Consider the following 21,685-nt stretch of genomic DNA (forward strand, 5'->3'; position numbering starts at 1 on the left):
CTTCCAAAAGCCTACGCCGCGCCGCACTGTTGTGACGTGAAAATTCGCCCCAGTGGTAGCCATTAACTCGCGGGTTAAGTCGACAGCAGTGAGTCTAGGAATTAATTTACTTTTCCTGACAATTAAACGATCATCTGCAGGTGAAGTCTTCCTTTTCCGGCCACAGTTTCCTTTTTTCTGAGGTGTGATGGATCCAGTCTCCCTGTATCGTTTTATGATCGAATTAACAGTAGCCAAATCGATGTGACATTCTGCAGCAATTTGCCTCTGTGTCATAGAAGAATGCTCTGCTAATGTTATAATTTTAGACCATTTTCGTGGAGTTGTATCCATTTGTGAAGACGACAGAATGTACACAGGATTGCAGTATTAAGTCTTCAACACAACTGAAATGCTTATAAGTACAAAACGACAGGCAAAATGTCACATATTATAAAAAAAATAATAACGACAGACCTTCAACAATGGAATTACACGTACTACAGATGTCAATTAAAGCGGTATGAGCAGCTGTGAGGCCAACAATGACAGAAAATGTAAAAATATGTCATGTTCGGATTAATTTGCACGCTACTGTATACTATCTGTAAATTACTAAGCAATTTTAATGTTTTTTGAAAACCTAATAGTTTTTTATTATGAAAATTTTGTGAAGTATTTTGTTCAAGTCAAAAAGTATACTTAAAATATTTTTTGCTCGACCATATTATAGTACACTCATTACATGTGACGAAACTGTATCTTAATGACATATATTACAGTACTGCTGTTCATTATGTTATTGCAACTATCGATTTCCAACTAAGCATATGAGATATTTATTAAAATCATACACGCAACATCTCGCAATTCAGCGGTTTTCCTGCTAAATCTGGCATTTCTCAATGTTAGTTAAGTGGGTAAAATTTATGAAATTTGTATTGCTGATATTGGGATTTAGTGGGTATTTATAGCCGGTACAGTGGCAAATTAATCCCATTTACATTGACAAATTAGCAATTTAACGGTTTTTGCTCTGTTTCACAGGCGGTTTTTAAGAATCGAATTGACAACAGTGCTCGCAACTCTTGAGAGCACCAATTCAAAATGGCAGGCGCGAGTTTTGAAAGTGACATTAATCGAATCACTCAAACAAACATTAACCCAACTTCAAACATTCCACTGGGAACTTTTCCCCAGATAAATTTCACAAACTGCATAATCAACAACATGTATTTAAAATAAAAGAAATTCTGTTCATGTTAATTTTAATATTCTAATAAACTAAGTTCATTCCCTGTGTTTTAATGTGTGTTGTTTTGAGTTAAAATCTCTATACCAAGCCCTGCAAAAAATCAATAAATTCGGCGTACACGCCTGTCATCTGTTGCACTACTCGAGAACACACTGAAAAGACAGTCACACTTGTGCCATCTGTTACAATAGTCGAAAACACACTGAAAATACACGCATGTTCATCATTTCATTATCACTAAAGTAACAAGGTAAGATAGTACCGGTATTTGGAAAAACTTAAAACTTAAGACATTTAATTATGGTTGAACAAAAACAGTCGTATGCATCTTGCCTGTAATGGTAATTAAGATACTCGTACGAAAATTTTGAAACTCGCTTACACTCGTCTTATATGCATACTACCATTACAGGCTCGTTGCATAATATATTAATAAAAATTTGCATGCATGTATAGTTCTTCCATGTAAACAATATAATTTGGAATCTTTAATGTAGAATGTATAGTTTATTTGAAAGGAAAATATATTTTCATAATACATTTAAGTTAAAAAAAAATTTGATCAATATTATTTTAATTATTTTTGTCTCTCCTGAAGATTTGAAATAGATTAAACCACACAAGTTAATTGTTGCTCGGTAGCATCTTTAATTTTTGTGAATGAGCCACATTTCAAACCATTTGAGATCACCACCATGTGCTTACCCTGATTGGGGGCATCACAGCACTTCAGGGGATTGATTACGACTTTCTGCAGGCCTGCAGGCAGCTGCAGACTATGGCTATGCAACATCACCAGTTGCATGAGTGCTTCTCCAAGTACCACCCAGCTGTCAGTCCACTGCAAGTTCGCCACGCAGCCTGCAACATTGCATTTCCTTTTCACCCATTTTTCATGTTTATACAGTACTGAGAAAGTGGTTAAACATTCAATAAAATGGATGGATTTTAAGACATTATTTTTGAAAATGGCAAAGTAGTGATTTATAATTTTGAACTGTATCTCTGAATATAACACACAAACAACTGCAAAAACAATCAATTAATTTTAATATAAAGATAAACCAAAAAAAAAAAAGCAACAATGCTATCAAAAAAACAGATTGAAGATCGAGAAAAAAGTTCACCTTTTGAATGTGGATTTGACCCAAAATTTTAAATATGAATATATTCACAAAGAAAACTAAGTTCATGGCTTTTGTTGATATTAGTTAAAAGATAATTGGCCAGTTTTTCCAAGTAATGTTTAATTTGGCTTAACAAATGTTAAATTAACAGTTGGTTTATTTTTAACGTTTTGTTAAGATATTTTCCATTTTTCCAACATAATTTTGTTTAAAATAACCAACACTTAACTTTAACTGTCGTTAATACTATTCTAACTACTCAACAGCAGTTGGTAATGATTTTGCATATATAAGACAACTTCTTATTGGCTGATATTATTATTTAAATTCTGTACTATGGAGTAAGTCATGAAACATGTGTAAAATCGTAACCTATTACAGTAGCCATGATTCATACAGTACAGAGAATTGATAAATGAAAGTTGCATTGACTGCTATTGAATAATAATAATTATTATGTATGGTTACATTTTATAATGCTAAATATGAATTTCTGTTTAGAAAAATCTCAGCATTATGACCACCAGGTGACAATAATTACACGAATGTGTGTGTAGTCAACTGTACAGAAAACCCCGAGGAGAATTCCGTATCATATAAAATTCTCTAATTTAGGTTCATGTATAAATTATATGTAATTTCGTCCTAAAGAAGCAATTGCTGCTGAAACATTTTATTATTTACTCACTGCGTATTTTGAAGCACTATTGACATCGGCTGTAGTTGAAGAGCTAGTAACATAGAATCTAGAGTTAATAGTAGCTAGTGAATTGAAACAAGTGGCCTATTTCAACTAGGTAACATACAACTGAGTTTTATTTTAAGACATGAAAGTGATTATTATAACTACATACCGGTACCTAAGAAATATTAATAAATTAATACATAATGTGCATTCAAACATAACGAAACTTAATTGGTATATTAACTTTCATTTATTAGAATTATATTATAGCTAGCGATAAGATATGTTTGCACTGGCTTTAAAACAGAAGCGAAAGAGCTGGATTCTTGGAATTTATAATCGTTTTCTTTCCGATGGAAATTTAATTTTCCAGCAGGATAATCACCCCGCGCACACCGCCATAAACGTTCAAAGACGGTTCACGGAAAAGCATGAAAAAGAGGATTGACAAATATTGAGACATCCCACCTCAAAATCCAGATCAGTTCTGGGATCAAGTTCTGGTTACCTGGGAAGATTTCGCTAAGGACCAGAACTATTTCCGCGATCTGGTGGACTCAATGCCCCGAAAATGCCAGGCAGTGATAGACGCCGATGGCATGTGGACAATGTATTAGATTCACATGTGTATTTCTTTTATTTTTCTTTAATTTGTTTGTTTATCTTTGTTTTATTTCGGGAAGAAAATTGATCTCCCAAGAGTTTTTTAAATTCTCCTAGTGGAGCCAGAGTTGCGAAATAATAAGTTCCACTACACAAAATTATAAAAATGAAGAAAGGTAACATGTATAAAAATTAGTTATGTTAAAAAAAAAAAAAGTTATCGCCGAGAACGGAACACGGGTCCCTGGGATAGCAAGCCAACACGCTACTGACTACTCCATCTGGGTACCATGACGTAATCAGCGCGACGAGGCACATATAGCTGCTAGGCTTGAAGTCTACGGACACAGCTCACATACAAACGTAATCGTGTAAATATTTCTATGTTCAGTACTAGTTAATGTTTCATTTGGACTGATTTATTGAAACTTGGTGAAACCGTCCCTTACTCTAGACATTCCTCAAAGAGAAACATAACATGTTACTTTCACAACTTTTGTCTGAACAGCTGTGGTGTTATCCGCCATGTTTAACTGTTTGTTAAATGAGTTAACAGCCTGAAATCCTACATTTAAAGTTAACAAACGGTTAAGAATCTGTTAAGCCAAACTGGTGTTGAACAAATGGAAAAACTGTATTTAACAAACTGTTGAAGGTTTAACAGTCGTTAAGTCTTCTAACAATACTTGGACAAACTGGCCAAATAGAAGACAATGTAACTGAGAAAGTGAATTTTTTAAATTAATCGAAAATTTTGAATAAACATGAATATTAATTTGAAAAAAATATATATATAATGTAAATTCACTTATCAAGCGGTACTCTGTATCTGTTATTATGCGAAACAAAACCGCTATGAAAGAGGAAGAAAGAGTATTGTGCGCCTGAGCACAAGAAATTTTCACATTCTCAAACTGCTGTGTGAAAACATGGAGTTCCATGCTGAACAAGTGGTGTTCGTATGTGAAAAACGTCTTATTAAATTAAAATACCTATAGGAATTATAATAGTAAATTATGAATCAGTTTCATTTGCGATTAGTATGATTAATAGTATACCTTCCCTTATGAAGTGTTAGTGTGCAAATACTTCTTTTTACATAACACCATGCATATTGACTTGTAGCAGTAGCCACTTGTGTCTCTGTCTACTTTTTGACTGTTACAATGAAGAATCCTGTTCTGAGTCTGGGGCACACATTAGGTCGCATTCTGTTAGCCCCCTATGATATGAGTATGGAAATAGGCAGGATGGATCAAGATGAAGGTAGTAATGACGGCGAAATGAATCCAGATTCCGGAGATGAAAGTTACCCTGCATTTATTCCCAATAGGTTGAGGGAAATCCCGGAAAAATCTCAACCAGACAACTTATCCCATCAAGGCTTTGATTCTGAACCCGCTAGTTTCTCAGTCAGACATGCTGACCACTACTTCAAAGTGGTGGACTAGTGTGCAAATAATGTAGCTGAATTTGAAGTCAAAATATATTCACGTAGGTACATTACGTGTTAACATACGCAAAGAAGCATTCCTTAAATTTTATAAAGTGATGTCAATTTCGAGTTCACATAATTGCTGCGAAAATTTATTAAAAGAAATAAGAAAAGGAAGATCAACTGAAAGGGAATGAAGTGGCAGGAATATGATCCCTAACAATAGCTCGAGGCTGCGAACTACTGGACAGGAAACAAAATGATGATAATATTTAGATAGTTTAGATTTAGTTATTGACAACCTAACTAGCATCATCTAGATATATAGGAATAACTGGAGAAAGGGAAACTTGTTCTGAAAGCAAGATTTTCAACTATCGAAAATACCCAAACAAAACGATCAAACGAACAAAAAAGACCAGGAAATCCTGACAGGTTTTCCGATAGTAAACTTCGTGTAATCATCGGTACTGGTGTTGATTATCATCATCATTATTATTATTAAGACAATCTGAGGAAGCATTAATTCAGTAATGACTGCTAGAGGAAGAGACTGGGACGTTGGCTATGACAATGATTTAAAAATGCTACTTTTGTCTCTGTTTCTAGTTTCAATTAAAGTAAAAAAAAAAAAAAAAAAAAAAGAAGTGCAAGTTCTTACTATGTATAATTTGCCATTCTAATATTCCAACATTTTTATTTTGATATTTTAATTCTTCACGACTGAGCTCCTTCATGAGTAACTCCAAAAGAAATAACTTCGAAAGATATAATACTGAAAAGCTTTCCTTTCTTACTAATGGAGGGTATTTGACTGTTCGTCATTCATCCGGGATGGGGTGGGATAGGCTGGGCTGGGTTGAAGTGGAGTGGGGTGGGATGGGATGGGATGAGCAGGGTGCGAATTAACTGGGGGGATGGGGGGATTTCCCCCCTGTTGGAAAGTTATCCCCCTCTCATAAATTCATATTAACATCCCTGCCATGGATAACTTCTATCCCTCCTCACAAAATATAATTGTTTTAATACGAGTATAAGTACTTTACAAAGTATGAAGTAGGCAAAGAAAATAATATTGATCATCACCGGCAAGCTGACAACAATCAATAACTTAGGAATTACACATCTTATCTTAAGCCTGCTCATGGATATAATTATTATTATAATCAAGATGCAAGACAAGCAACTCAGTGCGACCAAGCATTGAGCTGTGTCGAATGAGGATAATAATAATTTTATGTATGGTATTCTATATCTAGGATTCTATTCCCCCCCTCATCAGAAATCGTAATTCGCAACCTGGGGATGGGATGCCACAGAGGAACCGGAGCTCCTGGAGAATGTGTCACCTGAACTACGGATTTGTCCAATACAAGTCATAAACTGAGGGTAAGCTGGGGATCGAACTCAGGTCCACAGGATTATGAGTCCAGCGCTCTAGCCACTGGGCCACCATGGTGGCTAATACTGCAATATCTGGTCGCACACCTTCACGTGTTAGAGTCACGTGTTTCACGGCTCTGAAGAAGTGGCTGCAGTTGTAACCATATTGCTCCAGCTCCAGATATAGATCTTCACTCGTCAGCTGGATGTCGTTGGCAGTTGTACAGATGGGGGGCTGTGTAACGAGGACGTCGTCTATGCAGTCAGGCACGTGTACACGCCCAGTCACCAGCAGCGTCTTGTCACTGCTGATCTCGAACATGCCACTGCCCCGCTGTACAAGCACGGACAACTCCTGCGTCCCTGCATACAGACATCACGTTAAGCTGCAACCATGTCATACTACTCTGAGGAGCATGCCGGCTATCAAAATGCATGCTGTCACTATTCACTGACTCGCCTGATCACTTACTTCACTTTTCTCGTCCTCTTCACTCGTCATCAATTGGCTGAATGTTTTTCCTAATTTATAATTTATTTCAATTAAGTTCAGTGTTGCCAAATTGTGCTATAACTATAATTCCGTACGATATTTTTGTCAATCCGACATGAAACGACTTTAACTTTCGTTTTGGTGGCAATTATTATTATTATTATTATTATTATTATTATTATTATTATTATTATTATTATTATTATTATTACACATTATCCTTGCCTCTCTCCTCGATATATAGTTGATGCAGGAAGTACACATCCTCGAAAACCACTGGCAGTCTACTTGGTACAGTCTTCTTCAATGACGCCACTGTATCCCACACCATTTTCTGCAACACGCCAAAGACATTGTTTTACATTTTCAACTTTGCAATTCTAGCTCTCAAAATTAACTTTGTACATATAGTACAGTAAGTCTATAAAAATAGATTCATAGTTCACAATCTACAATTAACAAGAACAAATTAGCACAAATGAAAGAATAAAACTGGGCTACTAATGGTTCCCACATGGAACCCATTGAACAGTGGCAAGAAGAATATTAAAATTATTAGTGCAATTGAAATCCTTACACTTTTTCCTATTCCATCAGGAGTCTCTTGCTTCTATCCTTCACCTTCTTATTTTTTCCATAAGAGCTCTTCAATCGCCAACTCTCCTTCACCTTTTACCCTTTATTCTACCAATCCATTATAGAACTATCTGCTTTTCTTGCAATAGAGGCTGTAATCGGCTGAGCTCTGAGGTCTCTTCTGGTGTAGCCTCTTCTTTGTTGTAGATCACCTGGGAAGTAGGTAAGTAGCACTTCGACCTTTTTTTTTTTTTTTGTTATTTTTGTTTTAGTGCATAATTGTAAATTGTGTTACTTGCCCTCATGTCACCAGCGACTCTATTTATTATACATATTGATTACACAACTTTTAACATTGTATCACTTCGGAATATGTATGATAAGAACTTTCTTGTGTTAAATTTTAACGTACCTTGTTAACATGTTTCGACCTATTTTCGGTCATCTTCGGAACTGGTCGTTGTTGGTCTTGGCCCCTCTTGTTTCCTGTGTGGGTGCGTTCGTAGTGTAGAGTCAAAGAGTGTATGTGTTTCGAAATTGAGTTGTTAATTAATCTTGAAACCTTTTAAAATTTGTATTATCATTATAGTTTAAAGTTTGTTTGGTAATTGAATAACAGAAATGGCTGTAGTGGTAGTAATAATGGTGGTGGTGGTGGTGGTGGTGGTGGTGGTGGTGGTGGTTAGCAGCAGTAGCAGCAGCAGTAGTAGTATGTTGTTGATCTAATGTTGTCTTCTAATGTCGGACACTTGGCGATGAAGCCATTCATCCTCTTGCATTCCAATATTTTTCCTAGATTGTTTTTTTCTGGAGGATTGGACATCGGCGAGGTGCACCCAATCCATCTCTTCATTCAGCAAATACAATGAATGGATATACAGGTGACTGGAAGGCTCCTATTCTGTATAGGAATTTTGCTATGCAATCATGTTGATCTATGTTCAACATTTTGATTACATCAATTTTTCTCTAGCTAACGAACAGGTATAATTGTTGCAGGAATACACAGTCTTTTCAGTTCCAGGCATTCCGTAAAATTTTCGCCATTTTATATTTTGCCAGTGGAATAGAATTTTCACAAACTGTTCTCTATAAATTCTATTCTGTAAATGTTATCCTGAGTAGTCATGTCTGTAGTTAGTCTAAAGTCAGCACTGCTTCCTGGTTTTAATTTAGTTGTATGGCCTTAATTGTTTTCGTTATGTTGGAGTAGCTTTTATTTTATATTTATTTGTTGAGAATATCCAAATATTTCTTTCTATCCCGTGAGTCCAAGTGAAATAAAACTGCATTAAAAAAATATGTCAGATATGTCAGGCTGTAAGGGAGGATGAATTTTCTTCAATTTGGAAACAGACCAATAGATGAATAGCTTCATGAAATAAAGTGCTATGAGAAAGAGAAGCAGGTCTAGAATAAACTCACCAGGAATGCAAACGCTGGGAACAAGATGTGGCCATTAATGACATGGCCTGCATATGCCCGGTACTCCTCCTGATTCAAGCTGACTGACACCTGCTGCTCGCCAGAGATCAGTTCTGACTGAAAATGTACACCAAATGCATTGATCAGTAAATACCAGAATTTTCTATACACATTTCGATTATTATTTATTTGAAAAGTTCCAGTTGTGCCAAATATATTATCATCACTGTGCATAACCGTTTATTTTCAAAGCTTAAAACTGTAATAATTATTCGTACACATAACAGCAAGAAGAATATGGTGACCAACACACTTACTTTAGCTACAACCAAGCTGTGGTTGTTTGAAAGCATAAAGCTGAACTAAAGGGAGGGGCTACTCATCAATTAGCACTGGTCAGCTTGATGAGTTAATGACTGAATTTGGTATAATTTTCCTCTATTCAATACCTAATTACCTCTTTACCCTTTCCTATCCAGTCCTCTGACTGAACTCTTACTTCCTTCGACCCCCGATGGCATTAGAGCATTCGAGGCCTAGGGGTTTATTTCCCTTTCCTTCCTCCTCTTTCTACTTTTCTGTTCCTAGTGCTGACCTGCTATAGCACTAAAATCGTCCTCCAGTGGCTTAAGGAGGGAAAGCTGGTGATCAACAAGATCTCCCAGCTAAGTCCAATGGACCTGTCGACCAACAGCAGGTGTGGTCCTCCAGACATTCTGGGGGTTGTGTGTGAATGAAATAGCCACCAAAACGTTAAAATATGGTGTTCACTTAAATCGGCTACAACTTCCCATTTTCACTCTCCAATATGAAATGAGTACCATTAAGGTAAAATTATCCGGAGGTAAAATAGTCCCCCAATCGGATCTCTGGGCGGGGACTACTTTAATGGTACAGAATCAACTAAACATCTTTAGTTAATTCCCGATTTACCACGAAAATCGTCTGTAGCTGCATTTAGATTGGCAACAGGCCATGATTGTTTGGCCAAACACCTGCATAGAATTGGAATATATTAGTCCCCTAACTGCCCATTGTGCAACTCAAACCAAGAAATGGATTCGGAACACCTCAAAATCTGTGCTTCAGTGGCTGGCCATGATAATATCTTTGAAAAATATTGGAGTGCAAGAGGTCAAATGACTTTATTGTCAAACGCCTGGCATTAGAAAACAACAACAACATATCTGTAATACAAACATTGATCTAATACTAGAAATTCGGAACCCATGTCCCTTCTCAGAAATTAATAATTGCTCTACGTAAATCACTCACAATGTCCAATTCCCCCACAGTGTACCACGAGTCTGTGTGATCCCATCTCACAAAGGGGGATATAGACGGAGTGCCTCTGCTAACTGGTAGTTGTACAGCCGGGTATAAACACCTCACCTGAGGCAACAATCCCACCAGATACATCCTGCAACGTGGATAAGTCACTGTTTTATTATGACGAAGGTGAAAAGTAACATGTGAGACAGACATATTCTATAGGTCAATTATTATAGGCGTCACCTATGAAACATATAGTAACTAAATTTCCATTCACTTTTTCTGGTACTGTAGATAAATTACTCAACAGTGGAAACTGTTCCTGTGGTCGTCCGTGATTTGTGACTTAGGTTAAGTCTAGATATAAGGCATTTAAAACAGCAGACAAGATGAACCCATGCAGTAACGATGTGGGACCCCTACGTCGGAAAGAGAGGACAGGGAAGACCGCAGCTCAGATGGTCTGACATGTTTACCAAAGAGGTGGGGAAACAATGGTTGAGGACAGCAAAGAACAGAGTTTTGTGGAAAGAACTAGAGAAGGTCATTGTAAATAGATAACGTAATCAGTGTTAAGATATTGAAAATAGTAAAGTCAGTATTAGTGAAAGTGTAAGATAAGTTTTGTAAATAGTAAAGTCAGTGTTGAGAAAGTATCAGGTAAATAGTGTAAATAGCAATCAGTGTTTGTCAAAGTGCCAGTGTCAGTATAATGTGTGTAGTGCAAGAAAAAAAATGAACAAAGAACAGAGTGCTGAGACTAGTTAAAGTTGAACAGGGTTATTAACCATGTCACAAAAGTAGTATACACGACAAGCTCGCCTGGATTGGCTCACCAAGCGAGTACACTTGAGCCATCCCTGTCGAGGGGGTTCTAACCCCATCACAGGAGGCCTGTGCCCAACATGGGACATCATGGCTAACATTCATTCATTCTAGATTTAAGATCTCTCTTGGCACTACATAATCATACATAATCATCCTATAATATCATCAGGACAAAGCAACTACGCTTTTCAGGTGCCCTCAGAAGCAGGTTACACATATGCCACTGCCAGAAGGGAAGACCAGAAATGTCTAACGACAATCTGATAGCAAAGGGGGGAAGGGGGAATTATTTAACGGTTACAATTTTTATTTTTCACTTATGTGTATTTTACATCTAAATCTAGTATCATGTAATTATTTTAAATTTTAATCATGTTCAACTAATTTTAGAATTCTAACACACAACATAGTAAATGACCTGATGATGCATATGTAGCAAAATGGGGGCGAAAACGTTTGTTAATTAAAAACTACATAGTAATGATAAGGTATTTGACGGAAATATAATATACATATCAGTAAATGGAAATTTTAATTATAACTTATCCCAGTAACAAAATTAATATTAAAATAAACACCGAGTAGTTATGCATTTTATAACCAGTGCCGTGATTCTAAAATTAATAATTATAGTAAAGATATGTTGTTGCATAATTTGAAATAAGCATTGCAGAAAGCAATCCAGACTTGAATGAGTTCTGAATTACGATAATTATATTTCTACTTATCTCTGTCTGTATGTATGGTCCTTTTCTCTGATCGATATTTGTAACAGAGTCTTCAAGATGTTGAGCATTGCGCGACATTTTTAGGACTCTTAGACCATGTCGCTGTGTCCAACATTTCAAAGCTACACTTAGCTCCAGCATCAAAAAAGGTAAGAAACTGGGAAACTAACTGAAAAATGTCTCTTTGTAAAAAAACGATGTTTAGGTGCCATTTTACTTGCCATTAATGATAATAGAGTTGATATATATCTCTGAACATCTATACCATCAATTGTAACAGAATATGTACTTTAATGCAACAGAACCATCTTTCAATAAACAGAAGGTCAGGCGTCAACAAGAAACATATTGAATCAAAATACAAGCACGTATACATAACAGCATGACACCACTGGCGTAACTTGGGTTTAGAAGTTGGTTTCCTAAATCAAGGCTACTCAGGCGTGGGTTCCAAACCCACTTGGGCTGATTACCTAATTGGTTTGTTCTTCCGAGGATTTCTCCAACAGTAAGCGAATGTCCAATAATTCATGATAATCTTCGGTTTCATCTCGTCAAAATAACATCTCATATCACCAATTTTACCAATATGCTGCAAGGTTATCTAATCTTGCAGTGAAACAGTGTCGTGAAATAACATATTAAAGTTTGTATGATGGAAAGTTTCATATTCATAACTTGTGCTGGCAGATTCAATTACAGGGTTTACAGATATATTCGTTTCTGGCTCTTATAAAACTTCACTGGTTTTAAATTGAATGTAACAACACAATTTTATTTCTCAATTATTTTTCATATTACGGTATATATTATAGCCTATTATACCATGGTAAATCCTCGCATGGGAAATATTATTACTTACCATTCCCACATTCCAAGACATTTGTTGCCACACGCAATAATTCTGAGCGTGTTCTTGTCTTGATGGAACTCATGTCGTCAGTGTCATGGTATTTGTATTCAGTCAGATTCCTCTCCCCCTTACCCACACTTTTGAAATATTACAAATCATTTTTCTGTTTTGGGATTTTAAGTTTTCACGCTGAATATGTCTGAAGAAAAGTTCTGGTGCAAAAACCCTAAACTTTTCTTCTAAAAAGTTGTTTAAAGTAAGCTGTTATATCTGAAGTGCTTCTTTGGTTGACATGAAGCTAATCATCAGACTATTGAATCTAGCGTTCATTGTCATACATGAAACAATCTGGTTAATTTGAATCATGACAAAGATCATTGGTGATATCTGAACTTTAAAAGTGTCCAGTCTTATGCCAACTAGGCAGCTACATGCCTACTACCGGTACGTTAATAATGGAAAAATATATACTTGAAATTAGAAATAAGAAAAACACAAATCTTCAAGAGACAGAAGCAATAGCACACCACAAACTTGTTTATACTGTTTCATAGAATTGCTTCAGAGGTGCACTGGTAACAAAACATAAACCTATAATAGAATAGACAGGTCAATTTGTGAAGCATTCTCTTCCCATCACAGCTGTTTAAGTGTGGCTGTGATTCTCTTACTCTCCCACAATGAGAAGTACAAGGGAAAGTGGATATTGAAATTAAAACATTTCATCCAATTGAGTCAAGCATCATTATATTGTGGTCCCTACTTGCCAATGGCAGACAGCAGGAAGTGAAGGCCTTGTGGATGTGCACGCCGAGTCAAAGCAATGTGGGTGCAGTCAGGTCCCAGGGAACGGTGCAAGATGGCTTGCAGCAGCCCGTAAGGTGCCACCTCGATGGTGATTGCATTCTTTGGGATGTGCCTACTGGCCTCTTCGAATAACACCGAGTTCAGCAGGTTGTTAGTGTGGTATTCAGCAGAGCAGTAACGTGCCAAAGGCGAGTCCCAGGATTCCTCCGGCACTGATGTGCATATCCAGCGTGATGACCGGGGTTTTGGCTCTGGAATCAGCTGAAAATCCGTAAAGTTACTGACAATCCTAGAGCATTATGCAAATCTGGCTTTCAGGTAGTAGCTCCCTGTAAAGCAGGTTTGAATAATTTCAAGGAAATATTGTTCTGGGGCCTAGTATCGATCCCGGGACCCTTCGCTTAGCGCACAAATGCTCTGCCAACTGAGCTACTTCAGGAACCATACAGGACATCATCACAATTTTTCCTTTATATCCACACAACTCAAATGAGCTGACAAGACGCCAGAACCCAACTTTGAGCACACACAAATTCTGTGTGACTTAAATTGTGGCTTCTTGTTAATGTACCTCCAGTAACGAAATATATTATGCAAATTTGGTTTTCAGGTAGTAGCTCCTGTAAAGCAGGTTTGAATAATTTCAAGGAAATATTGTTCCGGGGCCGGGTCGTGTATGGTTCCTGGGATAGCTCAGTTGGGAGAGAATTCGTGTGCTAAGCGAAGGGTCCTGGGATTGATACCTGGCCCTGGAACAATATTTCCTTGAAATTATTCAATCCTAGAGCATGATGCCAGTTGCCTACTTTCCCCAGTCCAGCATCATTCTTGTTTCTAATGTACAACTTTCAAATGCCTTCTTACTTCGCTACTGTATTAAAGTTATTTAAGACTCTACAGGATTAGAGGTGTTATAAATTAAAAGTATATTATTATGATTCTGAAGTTCTTATTTTGAATAGATGGGCTTCCAAATAATCATACCAGTTGCTAATATAACAACAGCAACAGCATCTCTTCCCATATTGGATAGCATTAATGAATATTGCTTACCAAGTTTATTTAATGATAATAGTTCTATCTGATTGTTTTATATTTTTTTATGCGAAATGTGTTTCGGTTTTTGCACTGTATCAAAAGTATAGAAACTAGAAACAACTACAGAAATATACATCTTCAAGGAAAAATGGAACCTATCTGTTGGACCCATTACAGGGAGTTATTCTAGTGGAGAATGATGGATGCTTTTCTTAATAACTGCAAAAAATAAAGAAAACAGCTGTTGCCAATTTATAACTGAATATGCAGACCATGACTACCTGGTTGGTCCCTTCATGCAGAAGACACACGTCAGGAATAGAAGGATAAAAACAAAACTCATAAATGGATGAAGAACAGTTACAAAATAACTTCAACAGTCCAGAAACCTAAGAGGACTTCACTGAAAGACAAAAGACAAAATATGAGCAAAACAGAAAGCAACCAACCAATTTCTCTTAATTTCGTTACTGAAGGTTTGAGGATTGTCAAATAGATGTGACTAATAAAACCCAAGTTATGCCTTAGCTTGCAATTGCAAGTGATACCTATAAATCCTACCATTTGGATGGGTGAAGGCTAATTTCCGGTGTCATAAAACGAGACCTTTCGGCTAAGGTATGGTAACCCCTAAAAGAGAGTCCCTGGTCCTCCTGGTAGGAAGTTGGATCGCAAAGCTGACAACCTTGCATCCGTAAAACAACTATTGTTGAGAAACCCTATGATGCAAGCCGGACTGATATGAAACGACGTCCTGGCAAATGTAAACAGATTAACGGTTTGTATCTAGCTACATGGAATGTTAGAAGACTTAATGAAAGCTAGATACATGTCCAAGAAAATTCCAGAATGACATAATGGAATTCAAGGTTAAGAGATGGAGAATTAAAGCACATGATCGGACAGAAGAAGAAGAAGAAGAAGAAGAAGAAGAAGAAGAGGAGGAGGAGGAGGAGGAGGAGGAGAGGGGGAGAAGAAGAAGAAGAAGAAGAAGAAGAGGAGGAGGAGGAGGAGGAGAGGGGGAGAAGAAGAAGAAGAAGAAGAAGAAGAAGAAGAAGGTTTGAGGATATAACTAATGAGAATCATTGTCTTACTGAATAATTTGAATTCTAATTGAGATCTGAACAAATTGTGCACTTTTAGAACAAAGAGATATTTAAAAGCTTAGAAGGTAATAATTATATCCTCATAAAATCTAGACTCACCTTTTGCAGAGCCTCGAGTAGGAGTGGAGCAGCAGGCTTGATGTAACGACTGTGGTATGCTATATTGGCAACATTGATGGAACGAGCAAATATCTTGTTATGTTGCAGGTGATCCACAAAACGCTTCACGCTCTCAGCTGGTCCAGAAATGGTGCAATTGTCAGAACTATTATGGCAGGCGATATCCAAGTCTGATGGCAAAATTTCCTGCAGTTGTGTATGCCCGATACCTGGCAATGAATGCACATTTTACAAGCATAAAGTCCTTAGTTTGAGAAACTCAAATAGAAGTAGGCCTACAGAGATAGAATATAGTATCTGGGGGACTATATTGTTGTTTAAAAATGACACTTCCATAAAAAATATAATGTAGTCTACCTACTACAATCCTTTTGCATTCTCTGGAAACTAATAATAATTATGAAATACAATTCGTCACATTTAGTTCAAACTTGACTCAGTATCTGGCTCTGAAGAAAGGGCTGTGGGATGATTCTATACCTTGTGAAAAGTGAGCTGCAGAAAGAACTGATCATTACTATAATAGTTTACAATGGGTGAAGAATTTCAGCGTTTTATGTCTGTTGATATTTAAAATATTTTATGATTCCACCACAAGCCAGATTCAACCAGGCAGGTTTCTGTATGTTTGATTTCTTATTGTTTAGTATTTAGTAAACTGTTAAAGTGAAGGAATGTTTCGGTACTGCTATCACATCACAAAAAGCACAAACACGGCGAAAATACTTACAAACTTGTAGTTATAAATAGAAGCTCCAGAATGAAAGGATGAGATGTTATCAATAATTTATTGTGTAAGGCTTTTATTTGTATAGACGTCACACACACGATAATTTGTTAAACTTCCAGCTGTTCACTTAAAGCACATAAGTACATCTTTTCTCTGCCATTTGTCTATGCCTATTAAGTTTATATGTCGTGGTCTTTTCTCTCTTTCGTCAATTAATCACATTTTCTTCCACACGATAACTCACAATATGCTTCAATATGAAATTACCACTCATGTTTTCGTAGCCAGCAGAGATGTTGATGCCACTAAAGCATATTATGAGTTATCGTGTGGAAGTAAATGTGATTAATAGATGAAAGAGAGAATTCAATCTTCTTAATGTATCCAGCTGTTTGCTGACAACATAAAGTCCACTATAGTCCACTGTAGTCTATTCAGTTGTTTTTCACGAGAAATGAGGGGTATTTTGATCGGTGTTCATTATAGATGCCTGTTGCTAATAGCCAGAGTTGGGGTGTAGACAATATATACTGCAGGGCATGAAGGAGAGAAGAGATCGCGACATATCATCTTAATAGGCATAATTAGTCTAAGAGACAAATGGCAGAGAAAAGATGTATAGTCTTGTGCTTTAAGTGAGCAGCTGAAAGTGTAACAAATTAGGAGGGGGAAACGGCCACTTGAAAAGCAGGATGTACAAACTCAATTGTAAAAACTGTAATAAAGTACTTCGGACAAACGAAAGAAAATTCCAATACTAGATATAAAGAACACAAAGCAGATTTCCGGAATAATCGAAATAAATCTAAATTGCCTCCCACCTGATAGAAACTGAACATGAGCTAACCAATATCAGTAATGCATTACAAATTCTAAAAATAGTTAATAACTATAATATAATCAACACAGCAGAAGAATATTATATTGCGAAGCATCATAATCAAAATACACAATTACTTAATGAACAGATATTGAACCATCAAAATCAACTTTATTGATTGACCATGAATACAACTTACTGACTAATCCTGCCAGTCAAGTGACTGGCCCACCCCAACTCATAAACCAACCTCGATGTAAAACTCTAATGAACCAGCAGTGCAGCACACCAATCAACTACTCAACTCAGCCATAGTAAGTACGTAAAAACAATCTTTATACAGATAGAAATATATATACAAAACTTAAAATTCAATATTCTAAATTCTTCACATTAATTTTCCAGATGCCCATGAACACGAATCACCCGAGTTAGCAGTCCATACATAACATATGTAATTAGCCTACATTTATTACAATTAAAAAAAAAATGTAAAACTTGACTAAAATGCTAAAGACATATTGAAACTGGTTTTAGTTTTCTTTAAAGATGGGACATGACAGTTAAGCGGCTGAGCTTGGAACTACAGTGCTATGTTGTCAATATGGACTACCACACTGGCAGCTGATAGGAGCTAGCAATTGATGTTAGATGGCTGACGTTAAAACATTAATTAACAATTGATGCAAAGGTAAAAAAAAAAACAATATAAAAATAGACAGACAATGAAAGACGAATTGTATCATTGTGTGCATAAAAAAGTCGCCAAGACAGCTATTAAGCACTCGCCACGTGAGAACTGTAATTTTGGCAACTCAGCCTTGTTACCATAGCAACAGGCCTACCACGCTATGTGACATTCAGTTGTTTTCCGATCACAGTGTTACTGTCATGTCCCATCTTAAAAAAAAAGTGTAGTCACTGTTTGATCATTATATAATGGCTTTTTAGTCCATTAACTGAAATAAAGATAAGTTTATAGACTGAAGATATTCAACATTAAATATTTATTCACTGTTTAAGTTACCCAAACTGAAATAAGCTACTCTGCTTATGATACTTATACTAAGATAATCTAAAATAAGTTACAGGTATCCTAATCTACATAACTTATTAATATAACCTATTCTATATCACCTACACTATCTCACCATATCTAACTTAACCTATCCTATCTAACCTAACATACTTAAAATCCAACCAACCTATCCTTCCTAACCCACCCTATTCTATTTAACCAAACCCATCCTAACTAAACTAGGTCTACAACATCACACATAAGTTGGCATACTGTATACCATCTACCCGTTTGATCCCGGGCCAGGTTGATGGCATTTAAGTGTGCTTAAATGCGACAGGCTTATGTCAGTAGATTTACTGGCATGTAAAAGAACTCCTGCGGGACAAAATTCCGGCACATCCGGCGACGCTGATATAGCCTCTGCAGTTGCGAGAGTCGTTAAATAAAAAAAAAACAAACCATCTACCTTATCTTACTTTACCTACCGAATCCTACCAAACCTAAGCTAATATAACCTAAATTACTCGATTACACCTGATTATACAGTAACCTACCTTACCTAGCCTAACCTATTATATCCTACATAACCTAACCCGACTACCCTATGTCACTTAACCAAAGCTACCTAACCTAACTTAAACAAACGCTATTAAAACTAACCTAAGATCATACAAGATTATGTTAGTTCTGTAAAACATTTCGTACAATGATAATATAATTCAGACAACATGGTATATATATTTTTTATTACTGAAATGCAGTAGATTTCGTAGCCAGTTGCGTAGCTTAAAATGACATTCTATTATTAATAGTAGCTATTATATGAATATTATGTATATATCATTTGTTTTGACCCTCACTCACCAACAGCTGCCATACATCCCTCTATCAAAGTAGCATCAAAAGATGCTCGGCCCCGATGATATGCAGCAAGGATCATCTGCTCTTGAGTGAAGCAGCTATCTGCATAAGCGCAGCCAAGCTCCCCTACTGAATGTCCCAGGAAGCCATCAGCAGTGATCCCCAGTGCATTCAACAGGTCTACGAGAGCTAGCTTCAGGGAAAAGAGCTCAAATTACAGTGATGTCATCTGCACAATGCAGTAGCCACAAACACCAGTCTCAAGAAACTCACCTGCACAGCAGCAATGCCTACAAAGCAATGCAGGATACTGTCGAACACGTGTGGATCATCAGTTGTGATGATGTGCTTTAGGTCCAGCCCCTTGTGTTTGAGGATGTCATGGCACTTGTCAATGGTGGTAGCACACACTGGCAATCTCATCAGCTCCCGCCCCATGCCAGGCCACTGGCTACCCATCCCCGAGAACACGAACCATACGGGCCGACTGGATTGGTCGTAGTGCTGAAACCAAGTATTAATGTCTAAATATGCTCTATATATGGTTCTGTGTAGCAAAAAATGACTTTGGAGAACATATTTTCTATCACATCTTCATAAGAGTCAACACAACCCTAACAAAAAATCTTCGCAACAGCTAAGAATAAGTTCATTCTTAAACAGTCATTCCTAAAAATAAAAACCTGAAACGTTTGAAGAAATTTTCAATGAGATGCAAAGATGTGTATATAAATTAATTATTCTGACAAAAAACTTTTTTCGAGACATGCTCAACCTAGTTTGTCCATCACAAATATGACTCTGTCATCAGCAGAATTTCAACCCAGACCCAATCATTGTAAGCCAGTGCTTTGCCAGTTAAGATATCAAGGTGGCTATCTTGGTATGTTATGGATTATATTTGGAGTTTTACACATATTTTCCTAAGTGAAAGTCTCAGGAATCTTCTATGCCACATCAGTAAATTTAAAAATGCAGTTATATTGTCAGACTCCAAAGCAGCTATTCTATCAATAGTCTCTAAACACACACCTTCATCTCAAACAGCAGAAATAACTAAAATGCTCTCTCAATTAATATCACTCAATAAAAGAATTGTATTCCAATGGATACCATCTCATTGTGGAATCCTGGGAAACGAGAATGCGGATGCTTTAGCAAAGAAGGGCAGCACTGCTACTTACAGACCTGTTACTAAATCTACGTATTACTCTGTGAAAAGATTTATTAAATCTACATACTTAGACTTCAACAAGCAAAATTTGATAACACAATCCCAAGGGAAAAAATGGAACTCTCTGCATCAAAATCCACAGTTAATTCCCGATTTACCACGAAAATCGTCTGTAGCTGCATTTAGATTGGCAACAGGCCATGATTGTTTGGCCAAACACCTGCATAGAATTGGAATATATCACTGTCCATTTTGCAACTCAAACCAAGAAATGGATTCGGAACACCTCAAAATCTGTGCTTCAGTGGCTGGTCATGATAATATCTTTGAAAAATATTGGAGTGCAAGAGGCCAAATGACTTTATTGTCAAACGCCTGGCATTAGAAAACGACAACAACAACACATATTTTCCCCATTTCTTCTATTAAGGGAGCTTTCGATTAATATTTTACTATCTCATCAAATGAATTACGAGGAGATGTGATGCTGCAAAGGATCGAATTCGAAATTATTATGGAAATACATATTTCTATACATACTGTAATACATATTCCGAAACATATTTCCAACTATTTTCTTTTTTCTTACATAAAGTTATGTATCATTGAAATGTTCATGAACAGATCATAAGTGATCAGAGAGTGCTTACTTGCCTATGACGTTAGTATTACCCAAACTTTCGGTACCTGAAGATCGTGCACTGGCTTCTTTGCAGCAGATGGAAGTACTGTGTAGCAGCGGTACAGGTGCTTGGCGATGTTGGTAGAATACACATCATGCAGCAGTCGAGCCATCTCTGCATCCACTGGCATCGACTCCAGCTACAAAAACGTCATAACGACCATGATACCATCTTACCATGATAAGCTTTCATGAAATAGACACATCATAAAATATGTAAACAAATTACTGAATTTCTCTCTACATATAATTGGTCATTTTTACTGGAGTCAGTGACTCTTCTCGATTGGTAGCTCAATTTCAATTTTCCCATCTCTTATATTATGTCATTGCACATTTACTGTAACACTGTGAACCGGTGAATGAATGTTTTTTTTTTTCTATCAGAGGACTCCATAATCATCATAGCAACGTCCGTTTCAAGAGTTGAAGATAGAGCAAAGATAGCCCTGGACATAGCATGTTACACCTCTACTAGAAACATCAACAACCAAATTTCTTGGTTTGCATATTAATAATACAATAAATTGGAAAAATCATATCAAAGAAATAACCCCCAAACTTAGCTCAGCATGCTTTGCAATTAGGTCGTTACAACAATTTCTAAAAAGCAGTATCATAAAGACAATATATTTTGCCTATTTTCATTCTATTATGTCCTACGGAATAATATTTTGGGGAAAT

At 36.6% G+C, this 21,685-nt stretch overlaps 1 protein-coding gene across 2 annotated transcripts in view; it reads right to left on the reverse strand.

Annotated features, from left to right (window-relative positions):
* LOC138703527 (fatty acid synthase-like) overlaps positions 1-21,685 on the reverse strand; it is a 78,912-nt gene that overhangs the window by 31,499 nt on the left and 25,728 nt on the right. For both annotated transcript variants that reach the window (XM_069831452.1, XM_069831453.1), the window contains 10 exons: positions 21,007-21,141; positions 19,419-19,649; positions 19,149-19,338; positions 15,693-15,922; positions 13,406-13,710; positions 10,237-10,381; positions 8,962-9,078; positions 7,186-7,294; positions 6,573-6,830; positions 1,940-2,095 (listed from right to left, as the gene is read on the reverse strand). In XM_069831452.1, coding sequence (XP_069687553.1) covers positions 1,940-2,095; positions 6,573-6,830; positions 7,186-7,294; positions 8,962-9,078; positions 10,237-10,381; positions 13,406-13,710; positions 15,693-15,922; positions 19,149-19,338; positions 19,419-19,649; positions 21,007-21,141 — 1,876 coding nt within the window. The remainder of the gene's footprint in view (positions 1-1,939; positions 2,096-6,572; positions 6,831-7,185; positions 7,295-8,961; positions 9,079-10,236; positions 10,382-13,405; positions 13,711-15,692; positions 15,923-19,148; positions 19,339-19,418; positions 19,650-21,006; positions 21,142-21,685) is intronic.

This window comes from Periplaneta americana, chromosome 7, assembly GCF_040183065.1.
Source record: "Periplaneta americana isolate PAMFEO1 chromosome 7, P.americana_PAMFEO1_priV1, whole genome shotgun sequence".
Classification (NCBI taxonomy): Eukaryota; Metazoa; Arthropoda; class Insecta; order Blattodea; family Blattidae; genus Periplaneta; species Periplaneta americana.